The 20,416-nt window shown below is 45.6% G+C and overlaps 1 protein-coding gene across 5 annotated transcripts in view; it reads right to left on the reverse strand.

Annotated features, from left to right (window-relative positions):
* The window catches only part of LOC135542694 (phospholipase D1-like), a 31,935-nt gene extending 12,311 nt beyond the window's left edge, over positions 1–19,624 (reverse strand). Inside the window, exons 1-15 of one of the 5 annotated variants that reach the window (XM_064969820.1) lie at positions 11,907–12,067; positions 10,810–10,898; positions 8,071–8,292; positions 7,817–7,986; positions 7,575–7,717; positions 5,703–5,811; positions 5,518–5,583; positions 4,721–4,779; positions 4,503–4,595; positions 4,241–4,393; positions 3,884–4,033; positions 3,227–3,310; positions 996–1,077; positions 595–705; positions 267–458 (exon numbers count right to left, since the gene is read on the reverse strand). In XM_064969820.1, coding sequence (XP_064825892.1) covers positions 267–458; positions 595–705; positions 996–1,077; positions 3,227–3,310; positions 3,884–4,033; positions 4,241–4,393; positions 4,503–4,595; positions 4,721–4,779; positions 5,518–5,583; positions 5,703–5,811; positions 7,575–7,717; positions 7,817–7,986; positions 8,071–8,260 — 1,602 coding nt within the window. In that variant the 5' untranslated portion in view covers positions 8,261–8,292; positions 10,810–10,898; positions 11,907–12,067. Of the gene's footprint in view, positions 1–266; positions 459–594; positions 706–995; positions 1,078–3,226; positions 3,311–3,883; positions 4,034–4,240; positions 4,394–4,502; positions 4,596–4,720; positions 4,780–5,517; positions 5,584–5,702; positions 5,812–7,574; positions 7,718–7,816; positions 7,987–8,070; positions 8,293–10,809; positions 10,915–11,906; positions 12,069–19,529 lie in introns of those variants that run through there. The other 4 variants (XM_064969821.1, XM_064969825.1, XM_064969824.1 and 1 more) reach the window with 4 other exon arrangements.
* Positions 19,625–20,416: the final 792 nt, after the last annotated feature.

Raw genomic sequence — 20,416 nt, forward strand, 5'->3', positions numbered from 1 at the left:
TATTATGTATTATCTATTTTGTATTATGTATTATGTATTATGTAATATGTATTATGTTTTATGTGTTATGTATTATGTTTTATGTATTATGTATTATGTTTTATGTATTATGTATTATCTATTTTGTATTATGTATTATGTATTATGTAATATGTATTATGTTTTATGTGTTATGTATTATGTATTATGTTTTATGTATTATGTATTATGTATTTCTCTCTTATGTCAGCTCAAAAGGTTTTTGCTATTCCAAGTTTGTGTCTGACCTGCTCCATCTCCAGGGCAACAGAGCGTGTCACACTCCCCACATCTGTCAGGCGATGCTCTTGGTCGTCCCAGCGACCATACGCCAGGTCTATCCCGCCAACGAAGGCCACTGATTGGTCGATGACGATGATCTTCTCGTGATGTGCCCACAGGTAGACAGACGACGACACATGGTCCGGGTGGCGCATCACCTGAAGGAAAAACACACATATTTAATACACACAAAGACGCGCGCGCGCACAGACAGACAGACAGACAGACAGACAGACAGACAGACGCACGCACGCACGCACGCACACACAGCCAAACACAGACACACACTCCTACCTTGATGTTGGGGTGCAGGTGCATTAGTGTCCTCTTGCTGTATTCACTGTTGATGCCCAGAGCTAGCTCCACCTCCTTATACAGCATCACAAAGATATGAACCCCCTGTTGCTGTTGAGAGAGAGAGAGAGAGAGAGAGAGAGAGAGAGAGAGAGAGAGAGAGAGAGAGAGAGAGAGAGAGAGAGAGAGAGAGACAGAGACAGAGACAGAGACAGAGAGAGAGACAGAGAGAGAGAGACAGACAGAACGTGAGAGAGAAAGAAAGAGAGAGACACAGAGTGAGACAGACAGAGTGAGAGAGGGTGTATGGCCCAATTCCAACATCCTATTATATTAGCTAACATGTGATATTGCAGTATCAGTGGTTATAAATGTTATCTGAAATAGCAAGTGTAACTTACTGCTTTGCGCTTGAGGATGCAGTCCAGTCTCCATTTGTTTCCCTCCACAACTGGCCTCTTCAGGAAGATCTCTGGACTCAACCTACACACACACACGCACACACACCAAAACCTATTAGTGAAATGTGGTAAGCTGTTCAACCAGTTTGATGAGCAAACTACTTTGCATTGTACAGTGTCTGTTTAGCTCCAGGGATAAATATTCAGCCAAAATATTTGAAAAGAAGTCGACGTACATCACATATGCTTCAGTTGATCTCAAAAAGGATTTGGTTTTAAATATACTATATAGTATCAAAAGTAAATGTAATTGCTAAAATATACTTAAGTATCAAAAGTTAAAGTTAAATAATAATTAATTTCAACTTCCTTTATTAAACAAACCAGACGGCACAATATTCTTATTTTTTTATTGACGGATAACCAGGGCACGCTCCAACACTCAGACATCATTTACAGATAACCAGGGCACGCTCCAACACTCAGACATCATTTACAGATAGCCAGGGCACGCTCCAACACTCAGACATCATTTACAGATAACCAGGGCACGCTCCAACACTCAGACATTATTTACAGATAACCAGGGCACGCTCCAACACTCAGACATGATTTACAGATAGCCAGGGCACGCTCCAACACTCAGACATTATTTACAGATAGCCAGGGCACGCTCCAACACTCAGACATTATTTACAGATAGCCAGGGCACGCTCCAACACTCAGACATTATTTACAGATAGCCAGGGCACGCTCCAACACTCAGACATTATTTACAGATAGCCAGGGCACGCTCCAACACTCAGACATTATTTACAGATAGCCAGGGCACGCTCCAACACTCAGACATCATTTACAGATAACCAGGGCACGCTCCAACACTCAGACATTATTTACAGATAGCCAGGGCACGCTCCAACACTCAGACATAATTTACAGATAACCAGGGCACGCTCCAACACTCAGACATCATTTACAGATAGCCAGGGCACGCTCCAACACTCAGACATTATTTACAGATAGCCAGGGCACGCTCCAACACTCAGACATCATTTACAGATAGCCAGGGCACGCTCCAACACTCAGACATTATTTACAGATAGCCAGGGCACGCTCCAACACTCAGACATCATTTACAGATAGCCAGGGCACGCTCCAACACTCAGACATTATTTACAGATAGCCAGGGCACGCTCCAACACTCAGACATCATTTACAGATAGCCAGGGCACGCTCCAACACTCAGTCATTATTTACAGATAGCCAGGGCACGCTCCAACACTCAGACATCATTTACAGATAGCCAGGGCACGCTCCAACACTCAGACATTATTTACAGATAGCCAGGGCATGCTCCAACACTCAGACATTATTTACAGATAGCCAGGGCACGCTCCAACACTCAGACATTATTTACAGATAGCCAGGGCACGCTCCAACACTCAGACATTATTTACAGATAGCCAGGGCACGCTCCAACACTCAGACATCATTTACAGATAGCCAGGGCACGCTCCAACACTCAAACATTATTTACAGATAGCCAGGGCACGCTCCAACACTCAGACATTATTTACAGATAGCCAGGGCACGCTCCAACACTCAGACATTATTTACAGATAGCCAGGGCACGCTCCAACACTCAGACATTATTTACAGATAGCCAGGGCACGCTCCAACACTCAGACATTATTTACAGATAGCCAGGGCACGCTCCAACACTCAGACATTATTTACAGATAGCCAGGGCATGCTCCAACACTCAGACATCATTTACAGATAGCCAGGGCACGCTCCAACACTCAGACATTATTTACAGATAGCCAGGGCATGCTCCAACACTCAGACATCATTTAATAGTAAAGTAAAGCACAGATACACTAAAAAACTACTAGTATTTTTACTTAAGTACTTTACACCACTGCCAGCAGGTGTACAGGTAGCATTATATTACACTACCACACATTTATACAATCTCACTTATCAGGAGTCGACAGTAAGAATACTGTACAGGTTTTCGATCTGGGACTGGTAAACTATACCACATATATAGACTGCATTTACAGTCTGCTTGGGTGATGACATGTAGCTGTGTTATGTTGTGGTGAGTATTCACACTAACTGCTGACGGCAATGTCTATTTCCCTACACACACACATATATATACACACACATACATACACATATACACGTAAACACACATACACGTAAACACACAGGCATGCACGTACCACCAGTCAGTGATGAAGATCTCTTCTTTAGCTTCTTCCAGAGCATCGGCTACATCCTCCATGTAGGTCTTCCCATTCACATACCTACACACACACACACACACACACACACACACACACACACACACACACACACACACACACACACACACACACACACACACACACACACACACACACACACACACACACACACACACACACACACACACACACACACACACACACACACACAGGTTGACACCTTCTCCTAGTTCCTCATTGATCATAACAGAGTATTTTAGATGCAGATGCCAGTTAACAGTTCCAGTCAAACAAACCCACGTGATGTTGGCTACAGAAGCACATTCTCCACAGACAGACGGGCATAGAGAGAAGCTCACAGACACACACACTTAACATGGACTAAACTTACATCTAACTACTGAACTTAACATGGACTAAACTTACATCTAACTACTGAACTTAGCATAGACTAAACCTACATCTAACTACTGAACTTAACATGGACTAAACTTACATCTAACTACTGAACTTAACATGGACTAAACTTACATCTAACTACTGAACTTAACATGGACTAAACTTACATCTAACTACTAAACTTTGCCTTTTTTTGGGGGGGGGTGATTGTTGTTTCCCAGATTCCATAGTTACCATTTGGCAGGGATGTTCTGCTCCTCCTGAGCAAAGGAACCAAATCGATGGTCTCGTAGAAACGCCCTCCCGTGTTTACGGACAAAGTCTCCTATCGCCTGGCCCCACCACCGAGCATGTCTGTAGCTGTTCAACTTCAGTACAAGGCACCTACACACACACACACACACACACACACACACACACACACACACACACACACACACACACACACACACACACACACACACACACACACACACACACACACACACACACACACACACACACACACACACACACACACACACACAGTTAACTCCTTAATCTCCTGGCCCCACCTCCTAGCATGTCTGTACACACATACACACACCACACCTGGAGAGGCTGTCGATGCGTACTCCGTATTTGGTCTCTGTGTCTTTGGAGTCCATTTTGACGCTGAACTCTTTGTCCAACAGGAGAACAAAGGAAATGGCTCCTGAGTCTGGCTTCATGTAGAAGAGGAACGAATCCTTCACCACCAACCAGCTGTGCGCACACACACACACACACACACACACACACACAGGGAGAGATACATCAGTGTGTGTGCGTGCATGTGTGTGCGTGCATTGTGTTTGTGCGTGTGTGTACTAACCGTTTAGACCAGCGGTAGAAGGCTTCACTGTGACCACAGCAGTTCAAGCCTGGGATACGATGACCTCCGGAACGCTTGTGTATCATCCCCTCCCTGAAACATGTTTAAATGATGAATACACAAAATAAAACAAATCCATTTTCAGCTATTCCAATAACAATGGGCATGACGGCGCAGTCATAAAGACAGGATCTGTTCATGAATCTGTTGTTCCTCACAGTCCTTTAGGTCCCAGGTCATGGATGAAGGACATCTGGCTGACGTCTATAAACTCCATCTGAGGAGAGAGAGGAACCGTATTAATGGGTATTAGATAAAGAGAGAAGTAGTAGTCAGTCCAGTTCCGGTCGCCTATAGTCTAGTCTAGTGTAGTTGAGTAGTACCATAGAGATTCTATTATATTACTAGACTGGCTATGTCATAAACCCTCAAAGTTCTACAATGGGGCCAAAATGGCAGCCATCTTGTTCAGTCTAATTGCAATGAATGGCATTACAGGTATAATCCTGGTTTTACTTATGCAGGAAAATGAAAGTAAGGCATGTGATGTATCAGAAATTGTGTAATGGAATTATAGTCAACCTAAAATATTGACATATCATTTTAAATACAGATTAGGCAGGTTTTATACACATTTTCTGTATAAATAGCCTCTAAATATATGTAAACAGAACATACATGTCTCAGATTCTTGGAAAGCTGAGAGTGCCATTACATGATACAATATCAGAAGTCCTATCATCAACTGATTTCAGACAGTGTATGGCTGTGGATTGAATGTATTGTTTAAATAGAATTTTGGCATATTGGCAGTTAATTTAAAAAAAATGTATCCTCTAAAAATTGTCTGGCTAGCTAACACAAATACAATTCAGATAAATTCTTCAAATTTGCTATTTTACACAATATCTTATCACAGCACTGGAAAACCATGGTTGATCAACTCCCTGACCATCATAAGAAGGTTCATGTCCATTCTAGTATTCTAATTCATAATTCTATGAGTAGTACTCACAGTGTGGTAGTATTTCCTGTACATGGCCATCCTTAGCAGCTTGTTCAGATAATCTTCCAGCTGTTTCTGTACAGGCAACATAATAAATGCAGTATTACTACAGTAGAGATGTACTATACAGTACAATGTTTATATGAAGTATATACTGTATTCGTCTATAAAGTTAATACGACAAACACACTCACCCTTCTGCTGTAGACCTGTTCGTCTTGTGCCAACTCATCTCCGCCACGCGGTAGCTCAGGAATATGTCTGGCTTCACTCTTCTTCATTGTCCTCCTCCTCGTTGTGTGGCTGAGCGAGAGAGAGAGAGAGAGAGAGAGAGAGAGAGAGGGGGAGAGAGAGAGAGAGAGAAGAGAGAGAAGAGAGAGTGAGAGAAGAGAGAGCGAGAGAGAGAAGAGAGAGCGAGAGAGAGAAGAGAGAGCGAGAGAGAGAGAGAGAGCGAGAGAGAGAGCGAGCGAGAGCGAGAGAGAGAGCGAGCGAGAGAGGGAGAGAGAGTGAGAGAGCGAGCGAGAGAGGGAGAGAGAGCGAGAGAGGGAGAGAGTGAAGAGAGAGTGCGAGAGAGAGAGGGAGAGAGAGAGAGAGAGAGAGAGGGAGAGAGAGAGAGAAAAGAGAGCGAGAGAGAGAGGGAGAAGAGAGAGCGAGAGAAAGAGAGAGGGAGAGAGAGTGAGAGAAGAGAGAGAGAGAGAGAGAGAGAGAGAGAGAGAGAAAGCAGAAGAAGGTAGGGTCACTCACTGCTATTGGGGAGAAGTAAAATGTACATATTTATTTTTTTATTTTTTATTTCACCTTTATTTAACCAGGTAGGTAAGTTGAGAACAAGTTTGCAATTGCGTCCTGGCCAAGATAAAGCAAAGCAGTTCGACACATACAACGACACAGAGTTACACATGGAGTAAAACAAACATACAGTCAATAATACAGTAGAAACAAGTCTATATACGATGTGAGCTACTGAGGTGAGATAAGGGAGGTAAAGGCAAAAAATGGCCATGGTGGCAAAGTAAATACAATATAGCAAGTAAAACACTGGAATGGTAGATTTGCAGTGGAAGAATGTGCAAAGTAGAAATAAAAATAATGGGGTGCAAAGGAGCAAAATAAATAAATAAATAAATACAGTAGGGAAAGAGGTAGTTGTTTGGGCTAAATTATAGGTGGGCTATGTACAGGTGCAGTAATCTGTGAGCTGCTCTGACAGCTGGTGCTTAAAGCTAGTGAGGGAGATAAGTGTTTCCAGTTTCAGAGATTTCTGTAGTTCGTTCCAGTCATTGGCAGCAGAGAACTGGAAGGAGAGGTGGCCAAAGAAATAATTGGTTTTGGGGGTGACCAGAGAGATATACCTGCTGGAGCGCGTGCTACAGGTGGGTGATGCTATGGTGACCAGCGAGCTGAGATAAGGGGGGACTTTACCAAGCAGGGTCTTGTAGATGACATGGAGCCAGTGGGTTTAGCGACGAGTATGAAGCGAGGGCCAGCCAACGAGAGCGTACAGGTCGCAATGGTGGGTAGTATATGGGGCTTTGGTGACAAAACGGATGGCACTCTGATAGACTGCATCCAATTTGTTGAGTATGGTATTGGAGGCTATTTTGAAAATGACATCGCCGAAGTCGAGGATTGGTAGGATGGTCAGTTTTACAAGGGTATGTTTGGCAGCATGAGTGAAGGATGCTTTGTTGCGAAATAGGAAGCCAATTCTAAATTTAACTTTGGATTGGAGATGTTTGATGTGGGTCTGGAAGGAGAGTTTACAGTCTTACCAGACACCTAGGTATTTGTAGTTGTCCACGTATTCTAAGTCAGAGCCGTCCAGAGTAGTGATGTTGGACAGGCGAGCAGGTGCAGGCAGCGATCGGTTGAAGAGCTTACATTTAGTTTTACTTGTATTTAAGAGCAATTGGAGGCCACGGAAAGAGAGTTGTATGGCATTGAAGCTTGCTATATCTACTGTACCATGAAAAATCCTAACATTTCTATGATCAGAATTCGTAGTATATTATTTAGTATTTGATCACTTTACAAATTGATATGCGTGTGTGTGTCTGTGTGTTTACCTGCGGGAGGGTAGCGGTACCCTCATGAACATCTTGTATCGGACCAGTTCTCCGTGGAGGTCCATGAAGTGTTTCTCCTTTCTCTTGACCACCCAGCTGAACTCTCCATGTCTCAGCTCAATCTTAAACACTGCAGGCTGACTCTACACAGACAGAGATCAAGAGTGAATGCGTGTGTGTGTGTATGTGTGTGTGTGTGTGTGTGTGTGTGAGAGAGAGAGCGTGCATGTGTGTGTGGATACCTTGTTGACACTCCTCTGTGCCGTGATGTTGAACCTGTCCTGGGCTGTGTTGAACCTCTCCACCTCCAGTATCTTAGCAGTGATGGGGACAGTAGGGAGATAGACCCTGGCTTCAGACTCCTTAAAACCCACGGTGTGATACACAGCACTGAACCCTATATGACTGTCCCCTGGAGAGGTAGAGAAAAAGCCAATAGGATACATCTCTCATCATATCATTAATATAAAGAGCTCTCACACATACATACACACACCTATGGTGGTAGGGTCATTGTCAGTCTCCTCTCCATCTCCCATGTCCAACTCTCTGGTGTCCAAACTCTCAACTACATCCGACATCTTCCTGCTGATGCCGTGGCCGTCTGTGATGTCACTGGGTTCAACATCGATGTCAGAGGTCATCAGGTTAAGGCTGCTGGTGGTGGGGGGGTCTTTACCCAACATGCCTAGCTCTCAACCCTCAGAACAGGGCACACCTGGATGAAGAGAGAAGGAGAAGAGAGGAGAACTTGAACCGTTGAATAGAGTCATAACGTTGTCTGCTTCGTAGAGAAGTTGTTTCTGTCCAAGAGTAAGAGTATGTTGCTCTGCATGTATTATCACTTTCTACTGCAGTGCAGATCATCCCTGCAGCAGTGTGTGTGTGTGTGTGTGTGAGTGTGTGTATGTGCTTGCCTGTGTGTGGACTTGAATTTGAGGAAATCCAAGACTCCCACACACACACAGCCCAGAATAGAACCAATAGTTGTCCACTAACAGTAGAGGGCCATTTGTTAAAGATTCTGCTACCTCATTGGCTGACGCTGGCCCTGCAGAGAGCTACAGGAAGTCAATGGAAGCTGTCTTCCAAAATAGCAGAGTACAGAACAGTGTGTGTGTGTGTGTGTCTGTGTGTAATGGGTAAGACAGAACCAGTACTATCATGAATGTCTTACTGGAGACTATAATGCCAGTCATTAGAGCTCTGCTTGTACCCTACCAAACACTCCACATTAAAGACAGACATTAAAAACACATTAAAGACAGTGTGTGTCCTTAGTGCAATGCTAAGCCAGACAGACAGACAGGCGGGGCTCCATGGCTACAAGAGTGATGTATCTCTGTCATCTCTGGTCAGAAGTCTAGAAAGTTCTCTGAGGCAAGTCAAGGCAGGCGTGCACACACACTCACACACACACATTTGACTGTAAAACTCTGTCGGCTTACGACAGTGTCTGGCTCTTAGTGTGTGGTAGCATGTTGAGTCTTGTTTTTTGTGTTCGAATTTTAGTTCTCTCTCTTTCCGTTACTCTCTCTCTGTGACACACACACGGACACAAACACACACACAACGCTTTACGTCTCGCACGAGGCCCCCGTCATGTCCCAGTGGAACAGAATGGTCAAACCTCAGGCAGTACTGGGATGACTGGGATCAGAGAAAGAGAGGGGGGGTGATAGAGAGAGAGAGAGAGAGAGAGAGAGATGGGAGAGAGGGAGAGAGAGAGAGAAGGAGAGAGAGGGATGACAGATGGAGTGTTGCTTTTATCTCGCTTCTCTGTTCTGATGGAACATTGTCTACTTCCTGTTTCCTGTCCAAGGATGACATGATGATGGGTTTTGGCAAATAGGAGAAAACTATAAATACCAGCTACTGTATGTTGCCAATCATTCTCCTTCCTTATTTTTCTATTCGTTTTTGATTAATTGTTTCCCACATCCACATCCAACAGTTTTCTCAGGGACCGGATACTAACATGTCTTGGGATCTGAATGGATAACACTAGGTTATCATCGGGACAGTTAAAATTCCATTGACCTACGGTATCTACACTCGCACAAAGACACACACACACACACACACACACACACACACACACACACACACACACACACACACACACACACACACACACACACACACACACACACACACCATAAAGATAAGTGAGAAGATATTTGTGGACACAACATGGCATTTACAGTCAATGTGGTGCCAACCTCCGCCTAGCACAGATGACAGAGAGAGAGAGAGAGCAACAGAGTGAGAGAGTGGTCTGTGACACCTCTGTCTCTGCCTACACTAAAGCTGTTTATTATCTAATAATTTCAACACTAGAGAAAGAGAGAGAGAGAGAGAGAGAGAGAGAGAGAGAGAGAGGGAGGGAGAGAGAGAGAGAGAGAGAGAGGGAGAAGGGGGGGGCATTATCACCATAGAGTCCTGCTGGCTGTCACACAAGGCTTCATTGTACTTCTTTGAAGGAACACATCTTTCCAACGCAATCACACACACGCACACACACACTGTATTCTACTGTCCAGCAGATGATTTGAGTTTACATGTTGGCTTGATCTCTCTGAGCTGAAACCACCTTTGCGTGTGGGTGCATGCGTGTGGGGACCTGAAATTGCCACAAGTCCCCACAAAGATAGTAAAAACAAGGACAATTCTCCCTCGTGGGGACATTTCCCACGTCCCCATGAGGACAATAACTATGTGAATCTTAGGGGTTAGGTTTAGGGTTACAATTAGGGTTGCAATTAGGGATAGGGTTAGAGTTAGGAGTTAGGGAAAATCGGATTTTGAATGCAAAAATACATTTGATTCCCACAAGGGTGTGTGTGTGTGTGTGTGTGTGTGTGTGTGTGTGTGTGTGTGTGTGTGTGTGTGTGAATGAGAACATGCACCTTTTCATTATTTTGTTGATGTCACGTCCTGACCTTAGTTCCTTTTGTTATGTCTCTATTTTGGTTTGGTCAGGGCGTGAGTTGGGGTGGGCATTCTATGTTTTTCATTCTGTTTTGTTCTGTCTGTTGTATTTCTATGTGTTTGGCCTGGTATGGTTCCAAATCAGAGACAGCTGCCAATCGTTGTCTCTGATTGAGAACCATACTCAGGTAGCCTGTTCCCACCTGCGTTTGTGGGTAGTTGTTTCCTGTTTTTTCACCTTACAGGACTGTTTCGTGTCATTCAGTGTTCAGTTTATTTAATAACATTTTCTATGAACACTTACCACGCTGCGTGTTGGTCCGATGATTCCTATTCCTCATCATCAGATGAAGAGGAGAGCCGTTACAGTTGACAGTGACTGTTACAGTTTCCCTATTTGGATGAATGACTGATCAAATATAATGACTGATCAAACATAATGACTGATCAAATATAATGACATCAAACATTTATTTACCCAGGCAAGTCAGTTAAGAACACATTCTAATTTACAATGACAGCCTGTGCATTGTTCATGGGCAGAATAACAAATTTTTACCTTGTCAGCTCAGGGATTCTATCTAGCAACCTTTCAGTTACTGGCCCAACGCTCTAATCACTAATCACAAATATACTGACTGATCAAACATAATGACTGATCAAACATACTGACTGATCAAACATAATGACTGATCAAACATAATGACTGATCAAACATACTGACTGATCAAACATAATGACTGATCAAATATAATGACTGATCAAACTAGACAGAATGACAAGACAGAGAGCTAGTCAGTGCAGTCCGACTAGACCTCGTCATCCAGCCAAGAGGCTTCTTACTGCCCCGCCATAGTTAATATGTATTCAGGAACAGGATGTGTAGAGCAGAGAGAGGGAGACAGAGGTCATGAAACTCAGCTATGATTGTTTTGTTAGGAGAGGAGCCCAGCAGAACTGTGTAATGTCTTATATCACCTACAACAACAAAGAGACTTGGTGTAGTCTTTGAAACGTTGAATCTGTTCTACAAATGTGGCAAGTAACAACGTTACCAATAAAGACGGCACATGTACTGGTGAGGAGAAAATAAGAGGGAGGAAAGGAGAGAAGGAGAGGGAGAGAGAGAGAGCAATAGGGTGAGGAGAAGGGGATATGAACGAGGGAGTGAGTTGAAGGAAATGGAGAGGGAAGAAAAGGAGAGAAGAGAGAACAGAACTGTTCAGCTAGCGAGGGACAGTCAGTCAGACATTTCAAAAGCAGCAACAAGCTTTCACAACATGGTGGTAGAGAGAGAGCCAAGATACACACACTACTTCTCCATTGGAACAATATAAAACAGAGTGACAGAGAGAGAGAGCGAAAGAGAGAAAGAGAGAAAGAAAGAACAACTTTACTGACCTACTCTTGTACACTTGCTGTCCTCATTTTGATTTGTCCCACTTCTAGACTACTGAGTAGACTAAACACACACTACAAACACACACCTACTCTACACACCCTATACACACTCAGTGTACCGTTCCTCTTGTATAACAGAGTGTATGTGAACGAATGTACTGTGGAAACAACTCCTCGAAGAAAATTCCTCAAGAGAGGAGGGGCTACCGAAATCTAAACCAGTCAGCTGCGTTGAAACAGTCATACCCTCCCCCTGGGTTCTCTCATTGGGGGAATCTGCATCACTAAGAAATTATCATGGCCCACATACACCAACACAGCCGTGACGAGGCCACAAAAACACCTCTTCCCCCTCAGAAGGTTGAAAAGTTTTGGCATGGGCCCTCAGATCTTCAAAAATTTATACAGCTGCACCATTGAGAACATCTTGACTGGCTGCATCACCACTTGTTTTGATATGGCAACTGCTTGGCATCCGACCACAAGGTTTGAGAAAATCTTACAAGAAGAATGGGGGGGATAATTATAATAATCCAGATGTGCAAAGTAGATACAGACATACCCAAGATAACACAAAGCTGTAATCACGATGGCGCCGACAGAGATGGTCGCTTCGCTTCAGGTCCTTAGAAAACTATGCAGTTATTTGTTTTTTATGTATTATTTCTTACATTGTGAGCCCAGAAAACCTCAAGTGTTATTACATACAGCCGGGAAGAACTATTGGATATAAAAGTGACATCAACTCACCATCATTATGACCAGGAATACGACTTTCCCGAAGCGGATCCTCTGTTCGGACCTCCACCCTGGACATAGGATCTAAGACAACGTGATCGCCGCAGGAGAGGCAGATGGAGCAGCCTACTGGTCAGACTTAGAAGGTGAACACACCATCCACCGCTTCCGAGCATATTACTTGCCAATGTCCAATCTCTAGACAACAAGGTGGACGAAATCAGGGCACGAGTTGCCAATCAGAGATTGTTACATTCTGTTTCACAGAAACGTGGCTCACTCGGGATACGTTGTCAGTCGGTACAGCCACCCGGTTTATTCACGCATCGCGCCGACAGAAACAAACATCTCTCAGGTAAGAAGGGCGGGGGTGTATGCCTTATGATTAATGACTCATGGTGTAATCACAACAACATACAGGAACTCAAGTCTTTGTGTTCACCTGACCTATAATTCCTTACAATCAAATGCCAACCGCATTATCGTCCAAGAGAATTCTCTTCGATTATAGTCACAACCGTGTATATCCCCCCCCAAGCAGATATCTCGCCGGCCATGACAGAACTTTACTGGACTCTATGTAAACTGGAATTCATACATACTGAGGCTGCATTTATTGTAGCTGGGATTTAACAAAGCTAACCTAAGGGCAATACTCCCAATACAGTGCCACTGACACGGCCTGCTACCAAATCTTGTAGGCTCTCCTTCTCCATGGCCAACGTGAGTAAAACGTTTAAACGTGTTAACCCTCGCAAGGCTGCCGGCCCAGACGGCATCCCTAGCTGTGTCCTCAGAGCATGCGCAGACCAGCTGAATGGTGTCTTTACGGACATATTCAACCAATCCTATCCCAGTCTGCTATCCCCACATGCTTCAAAATGGCCACCATTGTTCCTGTTCCCAAGAAAGCTAAGGGAACTGAACTAAGTGACTATCACCCCATTGCACTCACTTCTGTCATCATGATGTGCTTTGAGAGACTCGTCAAGGATCATATCACCTCCACTCTACCTGATACCCTAAACCCACTCCAACTTGCTTACTGCCCCAATAGGTCCACTGACGATGCAATCGCCAGCACACTGCACACTGCCCTATCCGATCTGGACAAGAGGAATAACTGTGTAAGAATTCTGTTCATTGACTACAGCTCAGCATTTAACACCATAGTACCCTCCAAACTCGTCATTAAACTCAAGACCCTGGTTCTCGACCCCGCCCTGTGCAACTGGGTCCTGGACTTTCTGACGGGATGACCACCAGGTGGTGCAGGAAGGAAACAAGATCTACACCCTGCTGATCCTCAACACTGGGGCCCCACAAGGGTGCGTTCTCAGCCCTCTCCTGTACTCCCTGTTCACCCATGACTGAGTGGCCATGCACACTTCCAACTCAATCATCAAGTTTGCAGACGACACTACAACGGTAGGCCTGATTACCAACAACGACGAGATGGCCTACAGGGAGGACGTGAGGGCCCTCGGAGTGTGGTGTCAGGAAAACAACCCCTCACTCAACGTCAACAAAACAAAGGAGATGATCATGGACTACAGGAAACAGCAGAGGGAGCACCCCCCCCCCCAACCACAAGATGGGACATTAGTGGAGAAGGTGGAAAGTTTTAAGTTCCTCGGCGTACACATCACGGACAAACTGAAATTGTCCACCCACACAGACAGCGTGGTAAAGAAGGTACAACAGCGCCTCTTCCACCTCAGGTGGCTGAAGAAATTTGTCTTGTCATCTAAAGCACTCACAAACGTTTACAGATGCACAATCGAGAGCATCCTGCTGGGTTGTGTCACCGCCTGATAGGCAATTGCACTGCCCTCAACCGCAAGGCTCTCCAGAGGGTAGTGCAGTCTGCACAACGCATCGCCGGGGGCAAACTACCTGCCCTCCAGGACACCTACAGCATCCGATGTCAGAGGAAGGCCAAAAAATCAAGGACAACAACCACCCGAGCCACTGCCTGTTCACCCCGCTACCATCCATAAGTATACACACTCCTGAGTCAATATTTTGTAGAAGCAGCTTTGGCGGCGATTAAATATCAAATCAAATTTTATTGGTCACGTACACATGGTTTGAAGATGTTAATGCGAGTGTAGCGAAATGCTTGTGCTTCTAGTTCCGACTATGCAGTAATATCTAACAGCAATCTAACAAATTCACAACAACAACCGTATACACATAAATACACACAAATGTAAAGGGATGAGTAGCATATGTACAAATGGATGAGTGATGGTGTGTGGCATAGGCAAGATGCAGTAGATGGTATAGAAAACAGTATATACATATGAAATGAGTAATGTGGGATATGCAAACATTCTTAAAGTGGTGTTAGTTAAAGTGACTTGTGATACATTTATTAAGTAAATTTATTTAAGTGGCCAGAGATTTGAGTCTGTATGTTGGCAGCAGCCTCTCTGTGTTAGGGATGGCTGTTTAACAGTCTGATGGCCTTGAGATAGAAGCTGTTTTTCAGTCTCTCGGTCCCAGCTTTGATGCACCTGTACTGACCTCGCCTTCTGGAAATTATATATTTCTGTAAAAAAAGGTCCAGAATGGCAGACAGTCTAAGGGTCAGAGCAGGCAGGGGTCAATAATCCAGTGTGGTAAGGTACAGAACAGCAGGCAGGCTCGGGGTCAGAGCAGGTAGAATGGTCAAAACTGGGAAAAACTAGAAAACAGGAACTAGAACAAACAGGCGCAAGGGGGAAAACTCAGGTAGGTTTCAAAACGAACTGGCAACAGACAAACAGAGAACACGGGTGTGAATACACAGGATAATGGGGAAGATTGGATCCAAGCACAAAGACAGGTGAAACAGATCAGGGTGTGACAGGGTGAGAAAATAAAACTATTTAATCAATTTTGATTTCAGGCTGTAACATAACAAAATTTGGAATAAGTTAAGGGGTATGAATACTTCCTTGTCTCCACCCCCTTCCAGGTGCCCATTTTCCCCATTATGCCCTGTGCATTTATACCTGCGTTTATATCTGCATTTATACCTGCGTCTGTTGCCAGTTCGTCTTGTCTCGTCAAGCCTACCAGCGTGTTTCTCCCCATACTCCTGTTCTCTCTAGTCCCTGTTTTCTTGTCCTTCCGGTTCCGACCTATTCTTCCTGTCCTGACCCCGAGCCCGCCTGCCGTCCTGTACCTATCTGACTCTGACCTGGTTTACAAACTTCTGCCTGTCCTGACCTTGAGCCTGCCTGCCACCCTGTACCTATCAGACTCAGACCTGGTTACGAACCTCTGCCTGTCCTCGACCTGCCCTTTTCCTGCCTCCTGTGGTTTTAATAAACTACTCTGTATATTGAACCTTCCTTTTCCTGTGTCTGCATCGGGGTCATATCCTGATTCATTTTAGTACGAACTGGCCATGACTGACCCAGGAGACTCGGACCAGTTCCGCAGTGCCGTCTCCTCCCAAGGAGCCATCATTGATAGACACGAGGAGTTACTTCAAGGTTTTATGGAAGGATTCCAGACCTTGGCGGAACGCCATGACCGTGCCTTGAATACATGGCTGGAGCAATTGTGCAGATTTTCTGTTATGCAACCAGCCACGATGGTAACCTCCCAGTCCCTCAGTAACCCTGCTGTCAGCAGCGCGTCTCTACAGGCCACCCCGGCTTCCCATTCGACACGTTCCTTCATGCTCATCAAGTCTACTCAGGTACCTGTGGTATTGGGGTTTTCATGGCTCCAGCGACACAATCCCCTTATCAACTGGACTGCTGGTGCTATCATGGGCAGAAGCCCGTTCTACCACGCTCATTGCCTGAAGTTGGTGCAGCCTGCCCCAGGACCTTTCCTGTGGGCTCGGAAGAAGCCTCGGACCTCTCCGCTGTTCCCGCGGAGTACCAGGACCTCCGGGAGGTTTTCAGCAAGGTTTTCAGCTCTGTTGGGTCCGGAGACCAAGGCTGTGGAAACGTACATCAATGACTTCCTGGCTGCAATGTGTACCCGTCCTTCTGCCTCCCCCTCTGTGGAGAAGAGGGACAAAACCCGGTACCCGTGAGTCGACTACCGGGGCCTTAATGACATCACGGTTAAGAACTGTGGAACGCCTAACATCTGGTGAGGATACGGGAAGGTGACGGAGTGGAAGATAGCCTTTAACACAGCGGGTAGCGGATACTACGAATACCTGGTGACCCCGTTCGGTCTGACCTACGCTCCTGCGGTGTTCCAAGCCCTGGTTAACAACGTTCTCCACAACATGTTGAACCGGTTCGTGTTCGTCTACCTTGACGTCATCCTTGTCTTTTCCCGCTCAGCTCAAGAACACGTTCTCCACTTCTAACAAGTCCTCCAGCGTCTCCTGGAGAACCAGCTTTTTGTTAAAGCAGAAAAATACGAATTCCATCGCTCCACCATCTCCTTGCCAGGATACATCATCACTGCTGGTAATATGCAGATGGATCCCGGGAAGGTGAGAGCGGTGGTGGATTGGCCTCAACCCACTTCCAGAGTGCAGCTGCAACGCTTCCTGGAATTTGCCCATTTCTATTGCCATTTTATACTGGGTTACAGCACCCTGGCTTCCCCCCTTTCAGCACTGACCTCTCCCATGGTCCTGTTCACATGGTCCCCAGCTGCTGACCGGGCGTTCCTGGACCTAAAGCACTGCTTCACCACAGCTCCCATATTAATCCATCCGGACTGGTCCCATCAGTTCGTGGTGGAGGTCAACGCTTTGGACATGGGAGTGGGGGCTGTCCTGTCCCAACATTTTGCCCTGGATCTAAAGCTGCATCCCTGCACCTTCTTTTTCCATTGTCTTAATGCCACAGAGAGGACTTATGATGTGGGAAATCGAGAACTGCTGTGGTGAAGATGGCATTGGAGGAGTGGAGGCACTGGTTAGAGGGGGCGGAACATCCATTCATTGTGTGGCCGGATCACAAGAACATGGAATATCTCTGCACCGCCAATCGTCTTAACTCCAGGCAAACTCGATTGGCCCTGCTTTTCACTCTGTTCAACTTTACTTCTCATATTGCCCGGGGTCCAAGAATGTTAAGCTATAGCCCTGCTGCTACACCCTCGGACCCCGGGACCATCCTTCCTACCTCGTGTCTAGCGGCTGCTCTCATCTGGGGAATAGAGAACCAGGCCCGTCAGAGGGGCCTGGCTAACAGGAAGTTTGTCCCAGATGCTGCCCTCTCTCCGGTCCTGGAATGGGCTCATTCCTCCAAGCTTACCTGCCACCCTGGCTCCCTTCAGACCCTGGCCTTTGTGTGACAATGCTTTTGGTGGCCTACCGTGGTTCCTGACGTCTCCGTGTTCGTCGCCGCCTGCACTGTCTGTGCTCAGAATAAGACTTCATGGCATGTTCTGGCTGGCCTCCTTCAACTTCATGTCACTCACCGTCCCTGGTCACATTGATCCCTGGACTTCGTCACTGGTCTCCCTCCATCTGATGGCAACACCACTATCCTTACAGTGGTGGACAGGTTTTCAAAGCTGCCCATTTCATTCCCCTCCCCAAGCTATCCTCAGCCAAGGAGACGGCCCAGCTCATGGTGCAACATGTCTTCCGGATCCATGGACTTCTGGTGGACATGCTCTCCAACTATGGTCCTCGTTCTCATCCTGGTTCTGGAAGGCGTCGTTCACACTATTTGGGTTGTCGGCCAGCCTGTCCTCTGGGTTTCTCCCCCAGTCTAAAGGCCATTCGGAGTGAGCTAATCAGGACGTGGAGACAACTCTTCGTTGCCTCGTCTCTGCCAACCCCACTACCTGGAGCCAGCAACTCGTGTGGGTGGAATACGCCTGCAACACCCTTCCCTCTTCAGCCACTGGTCTCTCACCTTTCAAGTGTTTGATGGGTTATCAGCCCCCGCTCTTCCCTGAGCAAGAAGAAGAGGTCAGCATTACCTCGGCCCAGATGTTCGTCCGCTGCTGTCGCTGTACCTGGAAGAAAGCCCGGTCTGCTCTTCTCAAGACCACCTCCAGGTATCAACGACAGGCGGACTGCCACTGGACCCTGGCTCCCTGTTATCGGCTCTGCAAGAGGGTATGGCTATCCACTCGGGATCTGCCCCTGCGGGTGGAGTCCCCGTTTTATCGGCCCTTTTAACATCTCTAAGATTCTTAGCCCCTCTGCTGTTCGTCCCCCCTACGACTGATCTCGTCCTGCCATTTTTCTCTCTCTTGTTGTTTTAATAAACTACTCTGTGTATTGAACCTTCTGTCTCCTGTGTCTGCATCTGGGTCATATCCTGAGTTGTGTTAGTAAGGGACATACATAACAGTCGATAAGGGACGGTGGCTAAATATTTCGGAGTGGCTCCTGCACACACACAGAAACACACACCTATCCTATCCACCCTACAAGTGGATATCTCCCTCCACCTGAGGTTGAATCTGCACATTGGTCTCCTCACTATATACACAGACTGTATTGCGAGTGCATGTGTCGTGTGTATGTGTGTGTATCCATGTGTGTGTGTGTGTGTGTGTGTGTGTGTGTGTGTGTGTGTGTGTGTGTGTGTGTGTGTGTGTGTGTGTGTGTGTGTGTGTGTGTGTGTGTGTTTGCATACATATGTGTGTGTTTATGACTGAGACTTTGACCTGAACGCTACACCACACCTTGTGAGAATGATACTAGAGTAAGACACACATTACATTACACTTTACATTTCACATTTGAGTAATTTCGCAGACGCTCTTATCCGGAGCGACATACAATCAATGCATTCAGCTAAATTAGTAAAGTAGTAAAACCACATATCACAATCATTGCTAGTCTTTGTTGGTTAATGTAGCTACTAGAGACAAAAATGTAGAAAAGTAATAGAAAGAAGTGAGACACACACACACACACATCCACACATCCACACACGCACATAGACTGAGTACCTGTTGCAGTGAAAGGTTGATAGGTCACTGACTTGCTGTGATCAGACCTCTGGACTTCTGTCATCTGAGGTGTCTTCTCTCTCTCTAAAATGTCCTGTATAGGTAAACAGCACAGAGCAAAGGGCAGAGAAATAATCTACCCAATAACCTCCATCATAGATCATAATCTGGTCATACTGTTGGCCACACACAGAAACACACACGGACACAAACACGCACAAACACGAACACACACATGCCGGCTTTGCTTTAACCATTAGGTGGCGTGCTAGATCTAAGCTAGGGCTACCAGTAGGACCCCCTCCCTCTCTCTCTGCTGCCCTCCTTCACACTCTCTCTCCCTCTGTTTTTCAGTTGTGACAGTTGTTTCTGCTCCATTCAATTATGAGAAAAACTAGAGCATGTGCATGTGTGTGAGGTGTGAATGTGCCATATTTAAAAACATATTTTTTTCTCTTTAGAGATTTCTCATCAAAACACAGAGGGGGACATCGATCTATAGATCTTACATGGAGGCTCCAGAGAGAGAGAGAGAAAGAGAGAAAGAGAGAGAGAGAAATGTGGACTGCATTTCTGAAACCATATTCAATGTCACAGACTCATAGAGGATGTTGATGTTGTTTGGATGTTTTTGTTGTTTACCCATTTCTCTTGGCTGAGTGGTTGGAGGAGCTTTCCAGTCACATCACAAAACCCTGACTGTGACTCACCTTCAGTCTAGGTTACCGTGTTTTCATCTGACGCATAAGAACGCATGAAGGGGACAGAGCAAGAGAGGGACACTTTTGGGAGGATGTTGTTTTAGAAGGTCGTCTTTTCTCGCTCAACATTTATCGATTTTAAAAATGTATCTATGTAATTTAGACCAATATATAGCCCTAACAATA

The sequence above is a fragment of the Oncorhynchus masou genome, chromosome 6 (assembly GCF_036934945.1).
Source record: "Oncorhynchus masou masou isolate Uvic2021 chromosome 6, UVic_Omas_1.1, whole genome shotgun sequence".
In the NCBI taxonomy this organism is placed as follows: domain Eukaryota; kingdom Metazoa; phylum Chordata; class Actinopteri; order Salmoniformes; family Salmonidae; genus Oncorhynchus; species Oncorhynchus masou.